This window comes from Felis catus, chromosome B1 (assembly GCF_018350175.1).
Source record: "Felis catus isolate Fca126 chromosome B1, F.catus_Fca126_mat1.0, whole genome shotgun sequence".
Taxonomy (NCBI): domain Eukaryota; kingdom Metazoa; phylum Chordata; class Mammalia; order Carnivora; family Felidae; genus Felis; species Felis catus.
Window position 1 is genome coordinate 26253565 of NC_058371.1, and position 25302 is coordinate 26278866.

At 45.7% G+C, this 25302-nt stretch overlaps 1 protein-coding gene across 5 annotated transcripts in view; it reads right to left on the minus strand.

Moving 5' to 3' along the window:
- The window catches only part of LOC101088073 (low-density lipoprotein receptor-related protein 2-like), a 44225-nt gene that overhangs the window by 11728 nt on the left and 7195 nt on the right, over window positions 1–25302 (minus strand). For 4 of the 5 annotated variants that reach the window (XM_023252423.2, XM_045055308.1, XM_045055309.1 and 1 more), the window contains 18 exons: window positions 24612–24731; window positions 23355–23480; window positions 22574–22777; window positions 21711–21879; window positions 21243–21411; window positions 19863–20088; window positions 18940–19065; window positions 16864–17088; window positions 11157–11468; window positions 10324–10536; window positions 8901–9095; window positions 7899–8114; window positions 5896–6134; window positions 4221–4350; window positions 3820–4004; window positions 2384–2570; window positions 1589–1807; window positions 1011–1194 (listed from right to left, as the gene is read on the minus strand). In XM_023252423.2, the coding sequence (XP_023108191.2) occupies window positions 1011–1194; window positions 1589–1807; window positions 2384–2570; window positions 3820–4004; window positions 4221–4350; window positions 5896–6134; window positions 7899–8114; window positions 8901–9095; window positions 10324–10536; window positions 11157–11468; window positions 16864–17088; window positions 18940–19065; window positions 19863–20088; window positions 21243–21411; window positions 21711–21879; window positions 22574–22777; window positions 23355–23480; window positions 24612–24731 (3445 nt within the window). Of the gene's footprint in view, window positions 1–1010; window positions 1195–1588; window positions 1808–2383; window positions 2571–3819; window positions 4005–4220; window positions 4351–5895; window positions 6135–7898; window positions 8115–8900; window positions 9096–10323; window positions 10537–11156; window positions 11469–16863; window positions 17089–18939; window positions 19066–19862; window positions 20089–21242; window positions 21412–21710; window positions 21880–22229; window positions 22308–22573; window positions 22778–23354; window positions 23481–24611; window positions 24732–25302 lie in introns of those variants that run through there. The other variant, XM_045055310.1, reaches the window with a different exon arrangement.

Consider the following 25302-nt stretch of genomic DNA (forward strand, 5'->3'; position numbering starts at 1 on the left):
GTCGGGCTCTGTGCTGACAGCTCAGAACCTGGAGCCTGCTTCGGATTCTGTGTCTCCCTCTCTCTCTGCTCCTCCCCCCCTCATGCTCTGTCTCTCCTTCAAAAATAAATAAAAACATTTAAAAAAAATAAAAAAAAATTATGAAGTGGTAAAAGAAAGTTTCCCTTGAAACTTTACAGTGCTTGTTTATTCATTACTTGGAGATAAAATATCATAACAGCTATAGAAACAGCCAAGGAATACCTTGGTTCTGGGCCTGGAAAACAGCCAGGGAACCTGCCGATCTTCTCTGGGCGAGAAAGTAGGCTAGTTCTATGGGAAGATGTGTGCCTTAGACCTTATTCTTAGTCACAATTGAAGCCATTAGATGCATCAGGAACTATTGCCAATTTCCTGAGGACCATGTTAACAGATTCCTGGTTGAAGGTGTTGAAAGGGTGAGAAAAGCAGAGGGTCCCCGATATGGGTCACCTTTGGATCCTAAGTTTTGCTCTATCTTGTTCTTACATTTGATACACACATGGCCATCCCAGTGAAGGTTTGGCTCTGACAGATACAAAACATGGTCTCTAAGTTCTTGGCCCTTTCCACAGAGAAAGGACTCTGGATGGAAGAACTTAGATTCGAGCCCAACACATAATTATTTCCTCCACTAATACCAAGCACATCAGTATAAATTAAACACTATCCCTAGTTCCATTCTCCTTCCTCCTGCCATTTAAAGCCATAAAATAATATACCTCTGAATGGAGCATTATTTTAGCAGAAGAAAGTGTAGGTGGGCCAGCAAGTGAGCATTCCTATATCTCACTTCACTGAAATAAAGGACTTTTACCAGAAACTTTTACGATTACCATGTGTATGGTTGACCCACATCACCGTAAGATCTAAAGTCAACTCAGATAGGTTTTTACTCACTCATTCTGTGTTGGGTGAACACAACCAAGGTAGAACTAAGGAGGAATGACAAACCTAAAGGACCTCACTGGCGTTGTGATCCCCGGACTCACCCGTTTAGGGGATCTAAAGCCAAAGACTGTGGTTGAGTCACGTCATCATCCAGGACAATCGTGTGCTCAGATTTTCCTCTCCAGACGGCAGTCAGCTGAATTGCCAAAATCTGGCCAGCTGTCCCATCCACCCAGTACAGATTCCTTCCGATCCAGTCGACCACTATACAGTCTGACCTTATCCCTGAAGAGAGGAAGCCATTCAACATGTGAATCGAGGTTAAATTACAGCCTTTACTGGGTTTTGGCTCCTAGGCTTCAGGCTTGAATGTCATGTTAATTCATTTTCCTATGAGTACCTGCATCCCCATCAGAGCAATCTTTAAAATACTCCCAAGTTCTACTCCTAGAGGAAGACCGCCATTAGAAATAATAGCCTCTGGCTGACAGTTTGGCCCCCACTGTCTTCTGGGGTGACAACGCATCTTTCCATTTCCAGCCAATTAGCAGGCTTTGATCTCTTTTAGTGAAGAAGATTTAATGAAATCAGTGTTTAGAATGTTAATGGCCACTCATTTTATTGTTCACGCTATATGTAATTCACAAGGGCAGCATGAAGTCTGCGCAAAGGGACATACCTTTCACTATGGTCCCTTTCTTCTTGGTGTCCATACTTATCCACTTAATACTTTCTGTACCGACATCCGTCCAGAAGACCTTCTGCCCCACTAAGTCATAGTCAATAGAGAAAATCATCATGTTCTTGTCTACGGTTGCCAGAATGTCTTCCTTCAAGCTCCTCAAGCCATAGAGGAGTAGGCTGAACTGAATTGCCACAAGCAGGATTGGTTCGGTACCTGCCAAATTAGAACCGCTTTCAGCACGGCCTTAAGGAGTTTGATTGCTGAACCCAGCATGGGCTAAGGAATAAGAGAACAAAGTCGTCTTTGCCTTCTCACTGCCAGGGCTGGGACACCAGCCAGCTGGTATGTAAGTAGTTCTCCCCTCGATGTTATTAAACTTGAGCTAATACCCACAGTTCAAAGATACTCAGAAGAAAGGCATGGCTAGCGTAAACTGAAAACAATATTTCTAACTAAGGATTTGTGCATAGTGGGCAGGAACAAAGTGCCTATTGGAACTTTTGACACTCATTCTAACTTCAGGTAAGGCTGACCGGTGGCGACAGAAGCCGGAGTTGTGGTTCTGTTATAAGGATGCCTTATCTGTAGACACCTTCAGACTCTAACCCAACCTAAATGGCTACATATAAAAAGGGGGCTTGGGGACCGTGCTAGTCCTGCTCTGCAGACAGAAAGCAGGCAGGGGCATTTAGGACTTGAGAAAGGAGATTTGCACTTGTTATTCCTGGAAAATTTAGAAGCTCAAAGCTCCTGATCCGGGGCTGAGGAGACATCCGGGCTCCAGTTTACCTGCTGCTTTACAGGTATGGCCATCAGGCTCCAGGGAGTAGCCAGGGTGACAGGTGCAGCCATAGGAGCCCTCGGTGTTGACACAGGTCTGACTGCAAGGCTGACCACCTGGCTTCTGGCACTCATCCACGTCCTTGCAGACTTGGCCGCTGCTCTCCAGCTCAAAGCCTCGCTCACAAGCACACACCTGAATGAGTTTCAAAAACATGAAGACTTCCTGAAGACATCGATACATAACATTGATGAAAAGGCCTCACCTTGCTATTAAAAGCACATGGTGATACACTCAATTTCAACAGCTGAAAACAAAAAAGTTCTCAGAACCAGCTTCATTTAAAATTTTAATGTTTATGTATTCTTGAGAGAGAGAGAGGGAGGGAGAGGGAGAATATGAGCTGGGGAGGGACAGAGAGTGAGGGAATCTCACGCAGGCTCCACACTATCAGTACAGAGCCCAGAGCAGGGCTCGATCTTACAAACTGTGAGAGCGTGACCAGAGCTGAGATCAAGAGTCCGACGCTTAATTAACTGAGTCACCCAGGTGCCCCAGAACCAACTTCATTTTAAATACAGTCATTCTCGGGGCGCCTGGGTGGCTCAGTTGGTTGAGCATCCGACTTCTGCTCAGGTCATGATCTCACGGTTTGTGAGTTCGAGCCCTGCATCAGGCTCTGTGCTGACAGCTCAGAGCCTGGAGCCTGCTTCGGATTCTGTGTCTCCTTCTCTCTCCTCCCCTCCCCAACTTGTGTTCTGTCTCTCTGTCTCTCAAACAATAAGTGTAAAAAAATTTTTTCTTAATATAGCCATTCTCTGTCTTATCAACCTTGCTGCATACCTCACACCCTTGCCACCACCATGGTTCCTGAATCAACAAAGGGGTCCAAGTTCAGTCCATGACACCCCAGAACCCCAGAAGAATCAGTAAGAGGCATGGAGACTTAACTGGCAGACCGGCAGTCTGCCAACAGAGAGAGACATTACTACGATGGGACATCAGAATACCGTTTTCTTCTACTTGCCCATCAGAGTCAGGCAAGTTCATGATGTTCGGCCAACTACTAATGCCAGACCAATGCACGGGCTGTGGCTCTCCTCAGTTTAAGGGCAGGTCACATCCAAATACACACATGGAAGGGACTTCCTTCAAACCTTCTGGCTCAGTCCCACGTGTCCCCCTGAGCTCACAGCTCGCAGGCAGTGGAGATTCTGCAGGCTGGGTGCTACGGTTCCAGGAGACATGACATGGGGAAGGAGCTCAACGGGATTCCCTAGGAGTTGGCAAGGACTCAGGGGACATCAGAGGATGGGTCGGGGCGGCTCTGCCACATGAGACTTAGAGCCTCCGGAGCAGCCAGGGACAGCCTGAGTGAGGACATAGCCCCCTTTCGCTAAACCAAGTCTATGGCTGCTGGAGAGGAGTAGCTGGACGAACTCACAGGCCCGCGCGGGGACTGGTAGCAGGCGTGGGAACACCGCGCTCGGCTGCATGCTGGCCACGCACACTGTCCACCTTCGTCGGAGCCATCGGGACAGTGCTCCTTCCCGTCACACACCAGGCGGAGGTCGAGGCAGGCATGGGAGCCACACTGGAACTCAGAACTCTGGCACTTCTCGGGGGGGCCTGGAGAGGAGGACTTTCTACTTTTATAGTCCGCCCCTGACCCCCGAACACCCCTCCTGCAGCAACGACGTGCCATCAAGACGCCTCCATTCTGGTAAGGGGGTAGATGTCAGCGCCCGCACCGCTTGCTTGTGGAGCTGGCTTCTCACGCCAAGAGGAGGCCGGCAGCCGGCGCCCCTGAGGCCTCCCCCGCTCAACTGGAGCCCCTGCACTTACACCCGGCCTCGTCACTGCCGTCCCCGCAGTCTCTCTGCCCGTCACAGCGCCACGCGTCAGGCACGCACCGCTCTCCGCTGGCACAGGACCACTGCCTGGAGCCACAGCGAAGCTCCTCGGGGTCACAGTCCTGCGGAGACAGTGGCTCCGTCAGCGACACCTGCATTCAGAGCCCAGGAAGCAGTTCTCGGAGGGAGAACAGGCCTGGGTTACGAGGCAACGCTCAGGTCCCCTCTGCAATGAGGCCAGAGAAAGCCCCAAAACTCAGAGAGAAACACTCTCAGTAGCCAGAGTTTAGGTGAGGAGTTCTAGGTAAACTGAACCTGGGTGGAAGTGGGAAGAAAGGTCTTCGTTTAAGAAACCTAAGAATGGGAACACCTGGGTGGCTCAGCCAGTCAAGTGTCCGACTTCAGCTCAAGTCAAGATCTCTTGGTACATGAATCTGAGCCCCTCGTTGGGCTCTGTGCTGACAGCTTGGAGCCTGGAGCCTGCTTCGGATTCTGTGTCTCCCTCTCTCTCTGCCCCTCCCCCACTCATGTTCTGTCTCTCTCTCAAATATAAACATCAAAAAATTTTTAAGTAAAAGAAAGAAACATAAGAATGTGCTCTAGAAACTTTCTTTAGATTGTTTAACCATATCAAACCCACACCCTAGCATGTTAAAAGTTATAGCACCAATGTGCACCTAATCTGACTTGGACACTCAGATCTGGGACAAGAGGGGAGGGGACATCTGTTCGCCTACTGTAGCCCCGAACCTTCAGATGCATTCTCAGCCCCTCGGGTACCAGCAGCGACATCTTTCACACATTTGACAGATGAGGGAAAAAACACTCAGGAGTAAGTACTTTCTTAAGGTCCAACACAAGCCGTAGGATTCTAGCCAGGCTGCACCTCACATACAACGTGGCAGCCTCAGTGCCCCTCATGGTGACAGGTGAGCGGAGCTTCTGAGTGGGACACTTAAGCCACAGCCATTAAGACCAAACATTTGAAAACCTACAATAAAAACCTCTTAAACATTTTTGTTTCAACAGGAGATCTTCTCACTTTGGACACTTCAATGTAGTTACGAGTAACTTTCTGAGCAGTAAGGAGGAGAGCCTTCTCTGTTCTTGTATTTTCTCAAGCTTTCTAGAGGGAAGCACATATTCCTGTTGTGAGGAGAAATCTGTTCTTCTAAGTTGCTTTTTTTTAAATCTTTTTTAATGTGTATTTATTTTTGAGAGAGAGAAAGACAGAGCATGAGCAGGGGAGGGGCAGTGAGAGAGGGAGACACAGAATGCAAGGCAGGCTCCAGGCTCTGAGCTGTCAGCACAGAGCCCGACGAGGGGCTCAGATTCATGAACCAAGAGATCTTGACTTGAGCCAAAGTCAGACACTTAACCGACTGAGCCACCTAGGCACCCCTAAGTTTTTTTTACTGTTTGTTTATTTGGGGTGGGTGAGGGGCAGACAGAAAGTGGCGGGGGGGGGGGGAGAGAGAGAGAGAGAAAGAGAGAGAGAGAGTCAGTCCAAAGCAGGCTGCATGCTGTCAGCACAGAGCCCAACATGGGGCTCAAACTTACTAATGGTGAGATCATGATCTGAGCCAAAATTAAGAGTCTGGCGCTTAACCGACTGAGCCACACAGGTGCCCCGAGGAGTCTGTTTTTTCTGAAGAAGGGTACACTACCTTCTCGTCGGTTCCATCTTCACAGTCTACGTCACGGTCACATAGCCACTCTGCTGACACACACTCTCCACTCCTCCTGCACCTCACCTCCCCTGACGGGCACTGCGGAGGCAAATCAACAGGACAGCCTTCTTCGTCGGAGTGGTCCAGGCAGTCTTGATTGCCATCACAGCGCAGAAAATTAGATATGCACTGGCCGCTCTTGCATCGAAATTCAGGTGTGCTGCATTTTGCATGAACTGGAAAATAGAACTTTAGGTAAGAACTCAGCCAGAGGTGGAAGCAGTTTGATGGCAAAAGAAATGGTCTGAAGACTCTTCAGCCTCCTGCTGTCACCTTGGGAACTAAACCCTGGCCCTCAAAGGTGGTTCGAGCATTGTTAGGTCAGAAAAGGCCTACTAAGCTTGCCCGGAAAAATCCTGTCTTGGAGAACAAGGGCTGGAGGACAGGAATGGAGACATGTGGAAGGACACTGGGATAGGCTGGGGAGGAAGACTCTTGCAGGACCTTAATGTCATCCATGAAAAGAGAAAGTCTCTCACAACATCCAACATACCCTACATGTTCTGTTCATGGGCTCCATTCCTACAGACAGAAGTTGCTTGGTCCAAGAAAAAAGGTCAGATCCCAGGCAAAACCACAAATACGTATTGAAAAGTAAATGATACCTTAGGTTCTTCCTCCTAATGTTCTTCTCATAAGCACGAATACAGTCATATCATCTGGCTACCCAGTCACCTCCACATTCAAATCCATCATGGTACCTCGACCAGCTCCCTCTTCTGCCCACTTCAATTTCTCCAAAATCTCTCTTCTACCCTATTCCCACAAAATGATCAAGGTCTTTGGAACAAGTCATTGGGAAGACTAAAAAGAAAGATCGTGTATCCCACAAAAAAGAGGGGAAAGTGGTAACACCTATAGATGAGGATAGCCCATCACATGAGAAGACCTAGGATCAAAATTAAAATCTCCCTTCAAGGAGGGAGATTCTAGCTCAAGAAATATGCTGTCAAGTAGACTGGTTTCCCACTAATGGGAATCTTGTCCCTCCAACTTGGAACCTTCCGTCCTAGTCTTGTTAACTTTGTGGTAAGTACAGTCCATCTTTGTTATTTGCAGATTATTTGCACATTCGCCTACTTGCCAAAATTTGTAACACCCTTCCTAAATCTGTGCTCCCACACTTTTTTGGTCATCTGAGGATATACATACACGGGGCACCTGGATGGTTCAGCCGGTTAGATGTCCGACTCTTGGTTTCGGCTCAGGTCATGATCTCACGGTTTCACGGGCTCAAGACCAGCATCGGGCTCTGCACTGACAGCTCAGAGCCTGTTTGGGATTTTCTCTCTCCCTCTTCTCCGCCCCTCCCCCACTCACACGGTCTCTGTTTCTCTCAAAATACGTGAATAAACTTAAAAAAAAAAAAGACACACATATACAGCAGCAAAACATTTGTGTTGTTAACACACATTTCCAGTTGCGATCAAACAAGGTGACGCTCTGCCTTCTTGTTTTGGTCCTTACACTGGAAACAAGTGTCCTTTCTGCAGTCTGTTTAGGGCCATACTTCCCACATTTTTGTATTTTTGGTGATTTTGCTTTTTAAATAGGCCCCCAAGTATAGTGCAGAAAGGCTGTCTAGCATTCATGAGTGCAAGAAGCCTTACAGAGAAAATATATGTATGAGATAAGCTTTGCTCAGGCATGAGTTAAAATGCTGTTGGCTCTGACTTCAGTGTTAATGAGTCAACAATATATTATCTAGTGGTCTCTAAACAGCAATACTCCTAAAACAAGGTTACACATGGATTGGTTGACAAAAATATTATCGCGATAGATTTCTCCGAAACCTCACCCTGCATTTTTTTCTATGAGCAACGATGTGATACCTGCTTATTCAGTGTTTGTGGCAACTTTATAGAATATAACTATCACAGATAAGGAGAATCAACCGTAATGCATTTTCAAACACTCCAAGGGAGCCATATGGCACTTACTACATCCTTGTTCGTCTTTCCTGTCAGAACAGTCTGGGTTGCCATCACACAGCCAGCTCTTAGGGATACAGCGGGTCTTGTTGTCACAACGCAAAGAACAATCTTCAGTGGGCTCCCAGCAGTCCAGCTCATCGGACCCATCAGAGCACTGCTGAGCCCCGTCGCAGTGGTACTTGCCCTCAATGCACTGGTTTCTGTTCAGACACTGGAAGACTCCTAAAATGGAAAGGACCGGAGGCTCTCATCATATACTCAGTCATACTGAAGACTTAAAATTAGATCAACTCGGGGTGCCTGGGTGGCTCAGTCGGTTACGCGCCAGACTCTCAGTTTCGGCTCCTCTCATGATCTCACGGTTTATGGGTTCGAGCCCGGCATCAGTCTCTGCACTGACAGCATGGAGCCTGCTTGCGGTTCTCTCTGTCCTCTCTCTGCCCCCCATCCTTGCTCTTGTTCTTTCTTTCTCTTAAAATAAGTAAACATTTCAAAAAATAAATAATATAAAATTAGATGAACTCCCCCTCATCCTGGAGTTTGCATCCTGTTTGTGTGAGCTTTAGAGCTTATCTAATCCATGAGCAAGCTTTAGTAAAGTACTCAGGCCAATTATATTAACAAGCTGAACTAAGTTGTTTCATAAGCTCTCATATTGGTTTGGTTACTTTAAACACTTGTTGGGACACTCCAAATCTGTTACAAGTGGTCTATTTAGGTCACTTTATGGCTCAGCCTTTCTAAAGGCAAATCCTGGAACACTTATGCAAATATGAGGAAGCAAGGAAGCACCAGTTAAATTACACCCAGTAGAACATTTGCCTTCAATGTGATAAAACAGATACTGGTAGAATCCACATTCTGACAGACTCTGACCTTTATTGATGACAATTTATCTAAGAAAGCAAAGTGTGATTAGAATATAAACATGGTACCTCATAGCATGTGCCCGGCCGGAGTGGCGTCATATGCCTGGCACAAAGGACTAGACAGGAGACCGTGACAAACCTGGTCTGTTGCAGAAGTGGGAACAGTTCCCTTCATCCGAGCCATCCTGACAGTCCCGTTTGCCATCGCAGAGGTACTCCTGAGAGACGCATTCCTCCCCGTTCTGACAGGGGACAGAGGATTGGGGGCAAAGCAGAGGGGGCTCCGGAAGAAGGGCAGGGGGGCCGTTTGTGGCTGCCCCTTCCAACTCAGGATCTAGAATAAACAGTTGCTTCAGGAAATCAGTCCCTAAGGTTTCAGCAACAGAGATGTGCTCCCATTGTCCCCCTCCTCCAAAACCACGTGACAGCGGGGTAGTGCCATTTCTCCACCTCATTGGGACAAGCAGGGAGATGGACTCAAAGCCTAGATCCTTAGATTAGATGTGCTGCGTTGGCCCATCGTCTAATGGCTTCAAATTTCGGCAAACTGTTCTCTCCTTTCAGGCCTACCAACTTTTTTTCACTGCCTGATGCCATACGCTAGGAATAAAAAATAAAGTTTCAGCCAGACTTGTTCTGTCTGGCTCCCTGCTATAGCGTCTTGTGATCTGGGACAGGGACCAGCATAATGTGGACACTCCCTTGTTGTGATGTTTCAGTTTCACTTCTAAAAGTTACCAGTTAGTACGTTCAACAACTAGCACAGCAACCTAACAGATCAGTTTGTAGGATAATCAAAGTTGGATTTTTACCAAAACGTTAACCTTTTCTTGGCACACTTTATTCCCTAAGAGATAGGTTCCTATGCCTCATGTTTCTCAGCCTTGAAAACCAGGCTAAACGAACCAATGAATCAAAAGGTAAGGCAGTTCAGACAGAAGAGGGAGAGGAGAGATCTCTATGGAGCGGGCACATCGAGGACAGAATGAGTCTGCCCTCCTTGTTTCTACCCTTCCTTTGGACTTCTGGCCACTCTTGCTGACAAAGCCCCCTGAATCCTGTGATAGGATTTCTTCTTTTTCTGCCGCAAGATCCAGGATCAGATTTTTGGGCTCCAGGCCAAAGGCATAGGTGAAAAGAGAAAGGTAAGCCAGCCTTAAGCAGGGCAATCTGAACTACAGGTACAGCTTCAACAGCAGGAAAGAACCGCTTCTCCTCGTACCCACAGCCCCAGAGCAGCTTTGCACACGATGCTCCGCAAGATGTTGCTGCCTGGAGGAAGGGGGTTCCTTGGTAAAACCTGTCTGGGAAAGTGGTTTAGAACAAATTAAATGGATCTCTTTATGGCCAGAGGTTTATTATGCATTTGCTCGGGGTCTTGGGTCATTTAGCAAATTTTAAGAAACGTGTCAGCTTCTTACTCTTCCAGGATAGGGAAGTTAGGAGAAGGCCTGCTGACCTGTGGGTCGGGACAACTGCCAATATAAGATTCCTCTGAAAACACACTGACAAGAGGCAGGTAAAGTGGATTTCAGAGAATGACCCCACACAGGAAGACTCGCCTGAAACCTGCTGATTCTCTGCCAGGATGATCATTTTCCTTACGTCTGGCTCTTTTGACACGGAGAAGGGCTCTGGCATCCTCCTGTTCCACAGCAGTAGAGCTCCTCTGTGCACGGTCACCAGGTAGGGCTCGTGGGCCGCTATAATGCCGTCACTCCAGGCCTTGTTCAAGGCGTATGTTCTATTTTTTAGGAGGCTCAGACTTTGCAACCCTAAGGAAGAGTCAAGTTCTTACCAGCTGACGGAGAACATGCAACCTGTGATGGCAGGGGCAAGGGGGGTCATGGGCACCACTCAACTGAGGTTCAATGACCCCAACTGAAAATAAGTCCAAGGAAAGTGTTCAAAGCTCCAGGAAAGTGAGATCTGCCACGTGGAAGCATCAGGTGTGGTTTTACTGCCTCGCATGTGGTCTGTGAACACACTCAGGCACCAGCTGCTGGAGATGGGTTCTGGGTGAGAGGACCATCAACAGCCGCGAGGCAGAGGCTGTATCTGGTGTCAAGTGTAGCTGAAGCATCTCTGCTCCATTTGCAATGGAAGTTGGGTTCTGTTACTTCCACTCACGGGAACAGAAACAGATTCTGGACAAAAAGCTATTAAGCATATTAGCTCTGAAGCTTACTACCTTTCAAGTGAAGAATCCAGACTTACAAATGGAACCAAGTGTGAGGTAAGTGACACGGGTCCCAGCTTTGCCTACGAGAGTCAGAATCTGAGCCTGGGTCTAGCCAGTTCTAAGAATGGCCAGAATCCTTGTGCTGAGACAAGATTCTCCCGCCACCTCCCGTCTCAAGCTTCTTCCAACTGTGCTGCTTGGTGTTGCACTTACCTGACCCTTTGGTAGTCCAGAGGATGCTAGACGAGCCAAGGTCTAAGGCCATATGGGTGTCGGCCGTCCAGGTGCCCATCCAGACTTCCTGTCTGCTTTTGCCATCAAGGGTCATACTTTGCAAATGTTTCCCACTCTCTACCCAGTAGATCACCCTCTTTGGCCAGTTAAGAAGAAGATGCAGTATAATGCTGCGTGTCCTGTAAAGGGTATGTGTGTCTGGGCCAGTAATGTTGGTCTTCTGAATAGCACTTCTGTCACAGGGCAGCCAGTACAAGTCCCCAGTGGATACGTCCACATTTGCTGAGCAGACTGTAAGGAGGAGAAGGAACTTCCATTAGAAAGGACACTCAAATACACTCATGCATGGTCTTAAGTTTTGAGTTAAGGATGGACTCAACCAGAAACAATTAGGATGCAAAGACTGGTTCCTAACAAGCCTACATGGCTCATTCATCTGAGTCCCATCATACCTATCCTGGATCCAGCACCTTGTCTGTAGCACCAGCTCATGTGACCCATACAACCAGCTGCTAAGGGAGAGATGCACCACCTTTCAGGAGTTAGAGATCTACGTGGCAACGCTGACACTTGAATGCAGGTCTGCAAATTTGGATTCACATCCCTCTTCATCGGTTAAGTATGAAAATCAATCGATTACATGTCAAGTGCCTAGGACTGAGATTGCTGCGGGAAAGCAGAGACTGAGTAAAGGGAAACCACAACGGTGGTATCAAAGGTCATTCGTGGGATGGACACATAGGGAGGTGACCCACAGCCAGAAGACACAGACATGATAGGCACCAAGTATATGAAAGCCACAAAGCGTTAGCTTCTAAGCATGACAGCTGGGCACGACCCTACGAAGCACTCCCTGCTCCCATTCCGCTCACCATAGCTGGACAATTGGGTCTAAGCTACATAGTTCCTACTACTGGGCTGCAGTATAGCATAAAAGTTAGGAGCAGTATCAGGCTAGCGAGTCAGATCGCCTTGTTTGAAACACGTTCCAAAATAAGGTGCCCGTTAATTTTTGTGCCTCAGTTTCCACAAATGCATGGTAGGGACACTGCTTCTCTCAGTGTTGAGGATTAGAGTTAGTATGCATAAAGCTTAGGACAGTGTCCAGTATTTTATTATTTTTTTAAGGTATTTATTTTTGGGAGAGGGCAAACAGGTAAGGGGCAGAGAGAGGAAGACAGAGGATCGGAAGCGGGCTCTGCACTGACAGGCTGACAGCAGCAAGACAAATGTGGGGCTCAAACCCAAGAAGTTGAGAGAGATCATGACCTGAGTTGAAGTCAGACACTCAACCAACCGGACCACGCAGGTGCCCCACTGTGTCGGGTATTTTCTAGTGCTGTGCCGGAGCTAGTTTGCACGAGCCTGTAATGGCCAGTTGTTAAATTCAGGGATGCTGCAAATTTGCTGTCCAGTATGGTCATTATTGAAACTAAATTACGTAAGCCTACTTGTATTTGAAACAAAACTAAAACACGCATCACTTACTTTCCCGCGTTTTGTTACTGCACGCCGGCATTAAGGGACATCACGTTGGTAGCTTGAAATCTGGCACCATGGGAGTATTTTCAAGCAGAGAAATTGGCAAACGCTGCACATCAGGGCTTTGTGTTAGGTTTTGTTTTCTAGTCCAGGGACTGACAAACAACGGCCCTTGGGCGGATTCCAGCCTGCAATCTGTTTTCATAAAATTTGGTGGAGCACACCATGGTCATTCTACAGTACGTGTTTTCGGCTGGTTGGGCATTCTACTGTTGTATCTTTTCAGATACAACTGGCCTTTCAGAGGGAGAGGTTGAAAACCCCTGGTCTGGGCTGAAGTAGCGGAGAAAGATGCTAATATTGCAAATTAAACTTACATGTGTCACATCTACAGCCATTACCTTTTAAATACCACAAAAATTGGGAAGATATTTTTCTAGTCCTTGAAAACTATTATCCAATTCCACACATAAGTCCTTTGTGTCAATAAACTAATTCCAATTAGTCTCCATTGCTACACTTTTCACTTGTTTACAGAAACACATAGCAAACAACACTTCAGTAGGACTATATTCACTCAGCGATGGCATCGACATCTTTGCCAAATCAGATAGCAATCAAGCATTTATTCACAGTTGGATTGTGTTAAATCCTGATTGAATTGCAACTATAAACTGCTTTTTTTATTTCTGAGTTCTTGAATCTGTAGCCAATCTGAAAATCGTGTGGCTATATGAAATTTACAGTAAAGAATGTCATCTATTTTATTATTTGTAAATAATGTCACATCCTTTATGCCAGCTTTATTAGAAACGTATATAATGTATATATGAACATATCCCCCAACCTCCAGAAAGCTGGTTCTTAATATAATATCCGGTGGTATGCTGGGATATATTTAAGAACTCAATTGTTAGGACTCCTGGGTGGCTCAGTCAGTTAAGCGTCCAACTTTGGCTCTGGTCATGATCTCAAGGTTCGTGAGTTCAAGCCCCACATCAGGCTCTGTGCTGACAGTTCAGAGCCTGGAACCTGCTTCAGATGCTGTGTCTCCCTCTCTCTCTCCCCCTCCCTGCTCACCCACTGTCTCTCAAAAATGAACAAACGTTAAAAATTTTTTTTTTAAAAGAACTCAAATGTTAACTACCAGGAAGGTTGAGAAACAGACAAGGCATGGAACTGGGGCGTGGTACCAGAATGGTGAAGCCAGTACCCACAGGCTTAACGTGTGTTAGTTTTTCCCACTTCCTGGGTGTTAGGGTAGGAGCATATCTTAATATCCCTCACATTTTCTTTTCTTAAGTTTATTTATTTATATTTAGAGAGGGGAGGGAGAGGGGGCAGAGAGAGAGAGAGAGAGAATATCCCAAGGAGGCTCTGTGCTGTCGGCACAGAGTCTGACTCAGGGCTCCCAGTCACAAACTGTGAGATCATGACCTGAGCCAAAATCAAGAGTTGGACACTGAACTGACTAAGCTACCCAGACACCCTTATTCCTCATGTTTTCATGAGGAGAAACTGGCGTAGAATTGTCCCCATGTTCCTTAAGTCTCACTCTAGGAAAGAAGGGACTTAAGGTTGGCCAGTTAGCAAGAACAGACTGGCCACACCCGGTTCAGCTTCGCTCTTCTCTATCGGGCTCTGACGTCTGCACAGAAGATGCGCTCTCTCTGGCATGAGATTCAAGTGGTGCCGTGCAGATTCAAGGTTGAGTGTCCAGTTGCCAGGACCACGGAATGTTCTTTGAGCGATTCTACATAGGTTCTTAAAGACACACACTCTTTCCTAAAAGAGGATATTGAAGCCCTCCCATTTTTTTATTAGCAATCTCAACTGTATTTACCAGCTTCGCTTCTCAGTAGGACAGGATTAACACATTCAAGAGAAAATACTGATGTTTAGTATACTTTGATGTGAGGATAAGCTGGAAGCTGGGTCGTGAGGAGTCCTGGAGATCTGTAAACAGGCCTTGAGATGTAGTAACCAGCCCTTTCCCTGCTGTGAATGGCCTGCCTGGCTTTGTCAAGCTTTCAGCCATCATACACGAAAAACACACCCCTGTTCTCCAGATACATGTGGGGTTTCCCTACGCCAAGCAATTCTGCAACACAAGAACGTCCTACAATTCAGGGGTGCTTGGGGGTGTCTCAGTCGGTTGAGTGACCGACTCTCGGTTTCGGCTCAGGTCATGATCTCACAGTTTTGTGGATTCGGGTCCCGCGTCGGGCTCTGCGCTGACAGTGTTGAGGAGCCTGCTTGAGATTCTCTTTCTCTCCCTCTTTCTCTGCCTCTCCCCCACCCACATTCTCTCAAAATATAAATAAACTTAAATTGTAGGACATTCTTAAAAAATGTTTTTAATTCAGTTCTGACACCATCTACCTGCAGTTGGCATCAGACCCTGCAGGGTAAGGGTTCCGTCCCAATACTGCCCCCACTTCTGATGCCAACCATAAGTACAGGTTGTCCCGGACTCTGAGCCAATGGCCCTAAATCGGGGTTCCCACAACCCCCTCGAATTTGATCATTTGCCAAATGGCTCACAGAACTGAGGGAAACACACTTACTGGTTTAGCGCATACAGGATACAAATGAACAGCCACGTGAAGAGATTCACAGGGCCACATCTGAAGGGCCCACAAGCAGGAGCTTCTGTTCCCATGGACCTGAGGTTTGCCTCCCTTCCAGCACACAGGTGGAGGCTTCATCACATAGACATGACTGAGCACCGATTCCATTTCCAGCCCCCCCTCCCCTCTCCGGAGAATGGGGAGTAGGGCTGAGAGGTCTAAGCTTCTGGTCATGGCTTGGTCTTTCTGGTTAACAGCCTCCCAGGGTCACTGATAAGGGTTTTAAAGTTTTTCTGGCCCTAAGTCGTGGAAATGGACCTTAAATTCAATTTTGCATTCTTGGCTCATTCAAGCCAAAGCTATTCCTCTCGCCCAGGAAACCCCAAAGGACCTAGGAGCTCTGTGTCAGAGCTATCACTCAGGAAGTTACAAAGCTCTGTGCCAGTAATCAGGGTCAGATATGTGTATTTCTTTCCTATTATTTCAGAGCCACCTACCCAAAGGACTCAGTATTCCACACGAGAACCCAGCTCAAGTGAAACTGCCAGTCTCCTAAAATTCCTTGATATGATCATTGTAACACTGAAACCTATTAGCTAAGATTAGCCAGTGGAGCAAAGGTGGCATTTTTAATTAAATGGGAAGAAATTTAAGGCCACAAGTTTCCTCAGACAGCCATCAGCTGTATTGCAAGATCACTGCCCGCTTCACTTTTTCCTGAAAGTTCTCCAGGGCAGGCACCGGAAGTTGCAAGGCACCAGGCACTGTGCTTGCCCTCAGGACTCAGCAGAGTCCACTGCTCTGAAGGACCTCCCGGGAGCACGTCTTTCAGGACAGCACTGCTTGTAGTAAAGCTTATTGTTGGTACTTACAGTACGCAGGGAACATCCGGAAATCAAATTACTCACCCTAGAGCTCTAGCCTCAGTTCCTTTTTATAAAGTAGATGTTTGCCGTTAGGCAGAGCACAGGGCACTAAGCTTGGGGTATAGCACCCAGGAGTGGGAGAGAAGAGAAAGTATATATTACCACGGTAAGAAAATATCTTGCTAGTTCTCTCAGAAATCTGCATTGCAAATCACTTCTAAATTAGTGCAAGAAAAAAATCTGCATTGCAAAACTGAAGGATTTGAGGTCTATTTCTGTCCTGCCCAAACTTAAGGCCAGGAAAATAGAATCTCAAAAAACTTACCACTGACCCCAGGATTTGCCAAATCATGGTAGCCTTTTAACAGTCTGCACAGCTCTCCTAAGCATAAGAGTAACTCTGATACTTCATATGTAAGTTAGTTTAAAACCATTCTTTCGGAGGTGCCTGGGTGGCTCAGTTGGTTGAGTGTTGACTTGCTCAGGTCATGATCTCACAGTTTGTGGGTTCGAGCCCCGCATCGGGCTCTGTGCTGGCAGCTCAGAGACTGGAGGCTGCTTCAGATTCTGTGTCTCCCTCTCTCTCTCTGCCCCTCCCCTGCTCTCGCTCTGTCTCTCAAAAACAAACACAAAAAATAAAAATAAAAAAATTCTTTGGCATTAAGACGGATTCAGATCAGGAATAGGTACCTTTTTTTTTTTTTTGGCTCTACTTAATTTTAGAGCCAGAAAATAAAGGGAAAAAGCCAAAATAGCCACCCAACTTACCTGTACGCTCTGTCCAAATCTCTCGCTTTTCTCCCGAATAGCCAGTTGAGAAGAACAGACGTCCCTGGGCATTTGTCCAGTAGATGAGGTTTCTTTTCCAGTCAATATCCAGTAAATAGATGTTCCTAGGATGCTCTTGAACCAGGGTTCGCTCTATAGCAGTTCCCATAAAACCAACTTTCAACAAGTAGAGACGTTTGCCAGAAGAAAACACCACCTTTAACTCTACCAAGGGAAAGAGGAGATTTACTGTTTGGCCATTTGCTAGGTAAGCCCAAATGCTCCCTTCTTGAGCAATCCCTCCAGCTGAGGTACACCTAGAAAGGGGTCTTATCAAATTCGCTTCTGAGGCACACATACAACCCAAATGCCCTAGCTTCCTTAGAGAAGGGAGCCATTTGGGCAAATGAAGTGCTGATCAGCTTTCCCAAGGCACAAACCCTTTGGATTTTCTGCTGAAAGGTCCACACAGAAGCAGGAGGATTAGGGCTGGGGTGGTGCCCCATTTCATTCAGTAATGTCCTTGAATCCTTGCTCGTGGCACTCAAGTCTCAGTAGAAAGAATTTTAAATTCAATTGCCCACTTAAAGAAAAGTTACTTGGGAACTTAACTGGATATATAATGTTCAAGGTACGATTTAAGCTCAAGTCCTGAGTGTGGCACAATAGTGTATTATATACACCACGAGTGCATTCAGTGGCTACCCCTGAGAATTGTGTTCTTTAAAGGTAGTTAGAACGTGAACATAGTCATAGCATTTTTTTTAATTTTTTTATTAGTTTTCTTTATTTTTGAGAGGTAGAGAGAGAGAGATCACGAATGGGGGAAGGGCAGGGAGAGAGGGAGACACAGAATCCGAAGCAGGCTCCAGGCTCTGAGCTGTCAGCACAGAGCCCGATGCAGGGCCTGAACTCACGGACCGTGAGATCATAACCTGGAGCTGAAGTCGGATGCTCAACCGATTGAGCCACCCAGGCACCCCCACCATGTGTTCTTAAAGCCTCAATGTTCTTTAGGAAAAAGTAACTTGGATAGAGGGGTTCAATGGAGCATGTAGCCTTAATATTTCAAAGACAAAAACCAGCAGGAAGACTTTGCATTAACAGTATTGACATAGATTCTCTGCTCACAAACAGAAGCCAGAACACATAATAGTTATAAGACTATGGAGGATTACTTTTCTTATACAACTTAAATTTTCTGGTAAAACTGAGTGGTGTAAGCTATGTTTTTCTAGTTTAAAATCAATCAAACCCAAATACCCACGGATGGATGAATGGATAAACCAAATGTAGTACAGATAAAATGGATTGTTATCCAGCCTTAAAAAGAAATTCTGGGGGCACCTGGGTGGCTAAGCGTCCGACTTCGGTTCGGGTCATGATCTCGTGGCTGGTGAGTTCGAGCCCTGCATCAGGCTTTGTGCTAACAGCTCCGAGCCTGGAGCCCGCTTGGGATTTTGTGTCTCCCTCTCTCACGCGCTCTCTCTCTCTATCTCTCTCTCTGCCCCTACCCTGCTTACGCTTTCTCCTTCAAAAATAAACAAACACTAAAAAAAAAATTTTTTTTTAAATTCTAACACCTATTACAACATGTATGAACCTCAAAGGTATTATGCTAAGTGAAATAAGCCAGCAACGAAAGGGAAAATACTGTATGATTCCACTTAATGAGGTTCCTCAAGTAGTCAAATTCATATGGACCGAAAGTAGAATGGTCGTCCAGGGGCAGGCAGAGGAGGAGAGGAAGGGGGAGTTATTGTTAAATGGGTACAAAATTTCAGTGTAGGAAGATGAAGACGTTCTGGAAATGGATGGTGGTGATGGCTGCACAAAAATATGAATGTGCCTAATGCTACTGAACTGTACACTTAGAAGTGGTTAAAATAGGAAGTTCTAGGTTATGGACTTTTAACACAACTGAAAAAACTAATCAAGATCTTTGAGAGCGAAACTTAACCAAAGTAAGGTTGTCAGTGCAAAAGTGATTGATCCCAAAATGGAAGCCACGTTATTTCCAGGCCTACCATGGAATGTGACTCCCAGAGCCAAACCCATTTCACCCAGCAGACTTACCACTACATGTACCAGAAGGTAAAAGAAACATTCCCTCTGGACAAACACACTTATAGCCCTTGGGATGGATGGGGGACAGGAGACATAAGTGGCTACAAGAGCCTGGAGCACATTCTGGGTATCTGCCTGTTGTAAAAGAGAAATAGGTTAGATACAATTTCAGAATTCTCCATATACTAGTTCAAAACTGAAGACTCAAGGGAATTAAATTAGTTTTGCCTTAAGAGGAATCCCAGTATCCTCGTTTCCTTCTAGGTTAGGCCTTTAAACTCCCACGATCCCCTTTCAGATACTGGCAATTACTTATCCATGTTGAGCTCAAGCCAATAAAGCTTCAACCACCAGCATCTTCTCCCCCCAGAGTTAAGGCAAAATGCTGCCTAGTTCGCTTATAGGAAGACCCCTTTAGAAGTAAATAGTAGTCTAACTTCTCTACTTTGCTTAGTCTCTCAGACACAGTAAGAACCATTATCTGAGTTGAATCTGACATATAATTGCTGATTGACAAAAGTTTTTAACTCCTACTCTTCTATAAATGGGATACTGGGCTTTCTTCAACTTTCTATCAAGAGCATAAAACTTTAAGGTCAACGACAATTAACGTGTCTGTGAGTAAGCTATTGTAGCCCTTATGTGAATACCTCATTACCCCGTTTCATGTATTTCAGACTTCAAGAATCTGGTTACTACATTGGACTTGGACAAAGCACAAGGTACATGCTTGGAAGGAGTTTCCCAGAAAAGGATTTTGTTCATTTTCTCTTATTTAGAAGTCCTATAGAATTCTGGAATAATACCCAGAACATTTTCCCTGCCTAAAAAAGTAGTAAGTTCCAAGAGCAGACCAAGGTAGTAATTTAGGCCATTTCTGTTTAGTGTACATTCTGATGCATTAGCATTTCAAAAGCAAGTCCTTGACATACCCTTGGGCTGCTGGGATTTGTGCAGGACACAGAAAGCAGATATGGAAGCATTCAGCAGCACCACTCTCTCCTTTGGGGTGTGGGGTGAAGTGCGAAACAGCCGTATTTTATTTGCCCAGAAGAAAGAGTTCTCAAATACAGCTAGTCCTATTGGATTGTCACCTTCCAAGAAGATCTCAGGAAAAGTGTGCCTCCCACTGCCGTCCACGTTTACCGTCTCTATGGACTAAAGGGTTAGAGTCATGAGAGCAGTGTACCGTTAGCAAGAGATGCCGAGGTCAGTGCACCTCTTTCATGTACACTGATTAACATCTTCATGAGCTATCAACTTGACAGAGATGAAATCATCTTAGGATTCACGGAAGGTAATGCCAAACCCAGTGGTGCAACTGCATCTTGCACAAACCGGGTCACAGATAAGTTACAATAGTTACTTGTACAACACATTGTCTGTATCCAAACGTTGTGCCAAGTTCTTTCCCTACATTTTCCGATTGTCTTTTGAAGAAAAACATTTTAGCTGTTTTCAGAGAGGGCAACAGGAGCCCAAAGAGGTGCCATAAATTGCCAAAATCACAGCTGATGTGATAGGCTTAAAAATATGATTCCCCAGGGCACCTGGCTGGCTCTATTGGTACAGCATGAAACTCTTGATCTCAGGATTGGGCCACACACTGGGTGTTGAGATTACTTTAAAAAAAAAAATTTGATGTCTTTAAAAAAAATGACTCCTAAGCCTATGCTTTTGGCTACTGTGTCATATTGGTCTGTCAGTTTGATGCTTCCAAAAATGAGATTACACAAACTGTAATATTAAGACCTCGAATTAGGAATATAAGTAAGTACTAAGTACTTAACTATGTTATTTCAAGGAGGTGGTCTGCCATCTTAAAAGGTTTTACATCCTAGGCATGACATAGAATATGCCCTATACTACCAGTGCCAGGTTTGACTGTAGTATTTAAGAAAGTCACAATAGGGGCACCTGGGTGGCTCAGTTGGTTAAGTGACTCTTGATTTCAGCTCAGATCGTGATCTCATGGTCATGGGACCAAGCCCTGCATCAGACACCACACTGAGCATGGAGCCTGCTTGGGATTCTCTCCCCCACTCTCTCTGCCCCTCCCCATTCCCTCTCTCTCTTTTCAATAAACCTAAGAAAAAAAAAAAAAAGAAGTCACGCCAAGTCTCCCAACCTATGTTGATATCGTCAGATTCTACCTAAAGACACTGTAATCCTAGCTTGCTTCTCTCCGTTTTCACAGCCAGAAATATTTCACAGTGTTGATGCAAGACCAAAGAGAACTTCGCAGTTACCCACAGTCATACAAAGACCCAGGTTTAACAGTTTATCTTCTCTCTCGGACCCATTTCCAGTACCTCTTTATAGTCACTGATCCAGTAGAGCCTGCCGGTCACATGGTCGAGTGTCAGTCCTACAGGCTCCTCCATGTTTACAGCTGCGAGCACCTTCCTATCTGAGCCATCCATCCCTGCAGTCTCAATAGTTCTCATGCCTTTCTCACCACGATTTACCCAATACAAGGACCTGAGAAAAGTAAAAGGGGCAAGGTGTTAACAGTCCCCTCCACTGAACAGCCAGGTCCCCTTAGCTCTCTTGTACAGGTCCCAGATCACCACACTGCTAAGAATGCAGGAGATTTCTGCCCTCAGACTCAATAGACTGAAAAGTTGGGCCTCATAACATTCGATTTAGGCTTTAAACTCAAGATTTTTTTTTTTTTTTTTGGAGCAAACAGGTTGAAAAAGTTGAAGTGTTCTCTTATCATCTTAAACTTCTAAGATAACCAATGATTTGGGATATAGTCTCAAAGAAACACTACTTACTTCTTTGTGGGAAACACGATGAGCTGCTCTGGCACCAGATCCTTTTCCAAGATTTTGACGTAGCCTCTGCCATCACTTAAACCAGCACAGATGACCCTTGCAAAGCTGCTCGCCCAATACAACTGTCCCGTGAACCAGTCCAAAGAGACACTGTTCACCGTTTTAAGTTCTGGAGATACAGGAGACAGTGTTCTGTTCCCACAGATTTGGACCGAACTTGTCTACATGTTCTGATTTCAAGCTACACAATGAGGCAAATAGGACACAGAGAAGGAGGGCCAGAGATGTGCTATGTCCAATATGCAGTGTGCAGCAGGGAAAGAGAAAGATCTTAGCAGAAACATAACCAAAAAATCGAAGAGAATGCAACCTCAGTTTGGGGCACTATCTATTACGGAAGTCTCAGGTGCATTGTTAGGAACTGTACCTCTTAACCGCTCGCAGAGGATTTCTGGGCACCCGGGACAATGCTAAGCACTTCTGCACATGTACCAACTCTGGTTTAACCCCCACACTTACCCAATGAAGCAAGTGCTATTCCCTTCATCTTACAGACGGTGGTTCAAAGGAGTTAGCAACTTGCTCAAAGTCACATACCTAGTAATAGAGCGGAGACAAACCTTGGCCTGAGCCCACATCCCCAAACTTTCTGCACTACTTAATAGTGACTTCATTCTCCAGGCAGACTCTACCAAAGCTCCCATGGAGCGAAATTAGATAGTCTTATCTCAAACTGGGACTGTACAAACTCTCATGATTCCCAAGGAAGTCACAGAAGATGTCCAGATGAGTAACACAGGCTGCTTATGCTCTGTTGATGTGGCTTTAAGAAGCTATAGGGTTCTTCACGTCAAGAAATATACCTGGATAGAGAAGAACCGAGTTTGGCCTCCCAAGGACAAACACATTTAAGATTCCATCCACCCAAAAGTACATGCTTCTCTCAAGATCATATGCAACGGAAGTAGGCCTCGATTTTATAGGTACAAGAGGTTCGTAGATGCCTGTTCTTCGATCCAGGACACCAAGTTCTCGATCTGCTGCTATAAGAATTTTAACAGCATCATCTGTAATAGAATTGGAAAAGGAGTGGTGACACATTCCTTTGAAACTTTCTTTCATGCCATTCTCTTTAACCAAAGAAGCTGTCCCTGCTGAAATGCACTTACCCTGAAGTCTGGACTCAGGAGTGTCCAGAGGAGATCTAGGGGACCATCTTAAGTCTTAATTCCTCCTCTAAACTCCAACACATTCAAACTAATCTTTGGAATCTCTTGGCCCATTTGATTTCAGATTCAGCCCTTCCCCCAACCCTAAACGGACGTCCTCTCTATGTCTCATACACAGAAGCCAAATAAATGAACTGTCCCATCCTTAAAGAAACACAGGCCCAGTTAAGATTTTATCAGTGGGGTCTCTGGAGCCCCTAGGTGTATAGCCTAGAGAATACGTCATTTTAAAGACACTTAATAGCAACTGAAACTCAAACTGGCCAAGGAATGTTGTCATAGCAGCTTCTTTATGGAAAGAATAAAGTCTTCTCTAATACTAGACCCTAAAGGGAATCACCCATAGTATTTCTATCTATAATTACTGCTAAGGGCACAGCAAGAGCTAGGCTTTACTTAGGGTCTCAGAGCTCACCTGTAACTCGGCAACTGGTACCATTGTAGAGCTGGTGACCTTGAATACATTCACAGGAGTAAGAGCCTGGTGTGTTGTGACACAGCTGGCCACAAGGACTGTAGGCCTTGGAGCACTCATCTAGATCTAATGATAGACAGTCGTAAGTCAGAGATGACCAAGGAGCAATCCCTTGAGTATTTTTGTTCCTTTGAGCTACTTTTCAGATGCTCACTGGACATGTATTATGTGGAAACCACTGCACTGGGTGCTGGGACAGACAGTCCCTGCCTCTGTTGAACTGCCATCCACGTAAGTGTAATTCAGCAGAAACATCAATATAGAGACCCCAGAAGATGGATCTAGGTTGCCCTAACAACATTCTTGGGGGTGTTGCTGATTCAGAATGAATGGTAAGATGTGGAAAAACAAAGACTTGTGCACTGCTGGTGGGAAAAATCAAATGGGCCACCCCTGTGGAAAATAGTTGGATGGTTCCTCAAGTTAAACAGACTTGACCACATGATACAACGATTCCACTTCTGACATATACCCAAGAGTATTGAAAGCAGGGATTCAGATATCTGCACACCAATGTCCGTAGCATTGTCCACAATCGCCAAAAGGTAGAAACCGTGGGAAGTGTCCATCAACAGATGGATAAACAAAATGAGACATATACACACAATGAAATATTATTTGGACTTAAGATTTTGGGGGGCCCGAGTGGCTCAGTTAAGTGCCCGACTCTTGGTTTTAGCTCATGTCATGATCTCACCATTTGTGAGATCAGGCCCCACATCGGGCTCTGCATGGACAGCACAGAGCCTGCTTGGGATTCTCTCTCTCCCTTACTCTCTCTCTCGCTCTCTACCCCTCCCCCACTCATGTTTGCTCTCAAAATAAACTTAAAAAAAAAAGAGAGAGATTCTGACACATGCTAGGACATGGATGAACCTTAACAACATGCTAAGTGAAATAAGCCAGACACACAAGGACATTTACCACATGATCGTATTTAGATGCAGGACTAGAACAGGCCAATTCATAGAGACAGGAAGTCGATAGAGGTTTCCAGGGATTGGGGACAGAGTTATTATGTCACAGGTATGGAGAGTTGCTGTTGGGAGGATGACAAAGTTCTGGAGATGGACAGTGGTGATGTTTGCACATGCTGAGGCCACTGGAGTATATATTTAATGATTAAGATGGTGTATTTTATATCATATCCATCATCCTGCAATAAAAACTTTGAAGATGAGCCAAATGAACGCTGACCTGCACAGCTCTGAGCGTCCGGCTGTAATTGCCACCCGGCTCCACACGAACACTGGACTCCCCAGTATGTGTCCCTGCACTGCCCCTCACAGCCCCCGTTGGCCAGAGAGCAGTTTTTACCTGGTAGAGACAGGGCAGCGGTCAGGACGGCTTCACACGGTACAGATCAAACATTTCATAAACCGTTGTGTTACAAACCCCCACACTGTGTAAGGGCCATATGACTGTTTTGACCCTGCTCCCTGACCTAGGAATGTGGAGGCTTTGGGAAAAGACCAGAAGACAAGGAAAGTTAGGAATCTTGGAGCAGGGGAACAGTCCGGACAATTTCAAATGTTGGCATATTGTTCCGCCCACAGAGCAGCCAGCAACCTCTTCCTTAATTTCTCCAGAAATGTGGGTGGTCAGGACCCTTGCCTCAGGAAGCTTTATACCAATTTATTAATTTCAGTGAATTATCTACACAGACCAGAAGCCTGTGCTTTGTCCCACTGTTTCTGCTTTTACGATCTTACTTGTTCCTTTAGTAGAAAGCTGCTTTCACAGCCTTTAGCAGCACTAAAGAGGTTTCATTATACACATCTAATACCAGATTTGAGGAGGAAATAAGACAGATGACAAAGTGCCTGGGGTCAGGTGCCCCCTCTCCCTCCACAACAACTTGAATCAACAGTGATTTTTATAGTGAGAA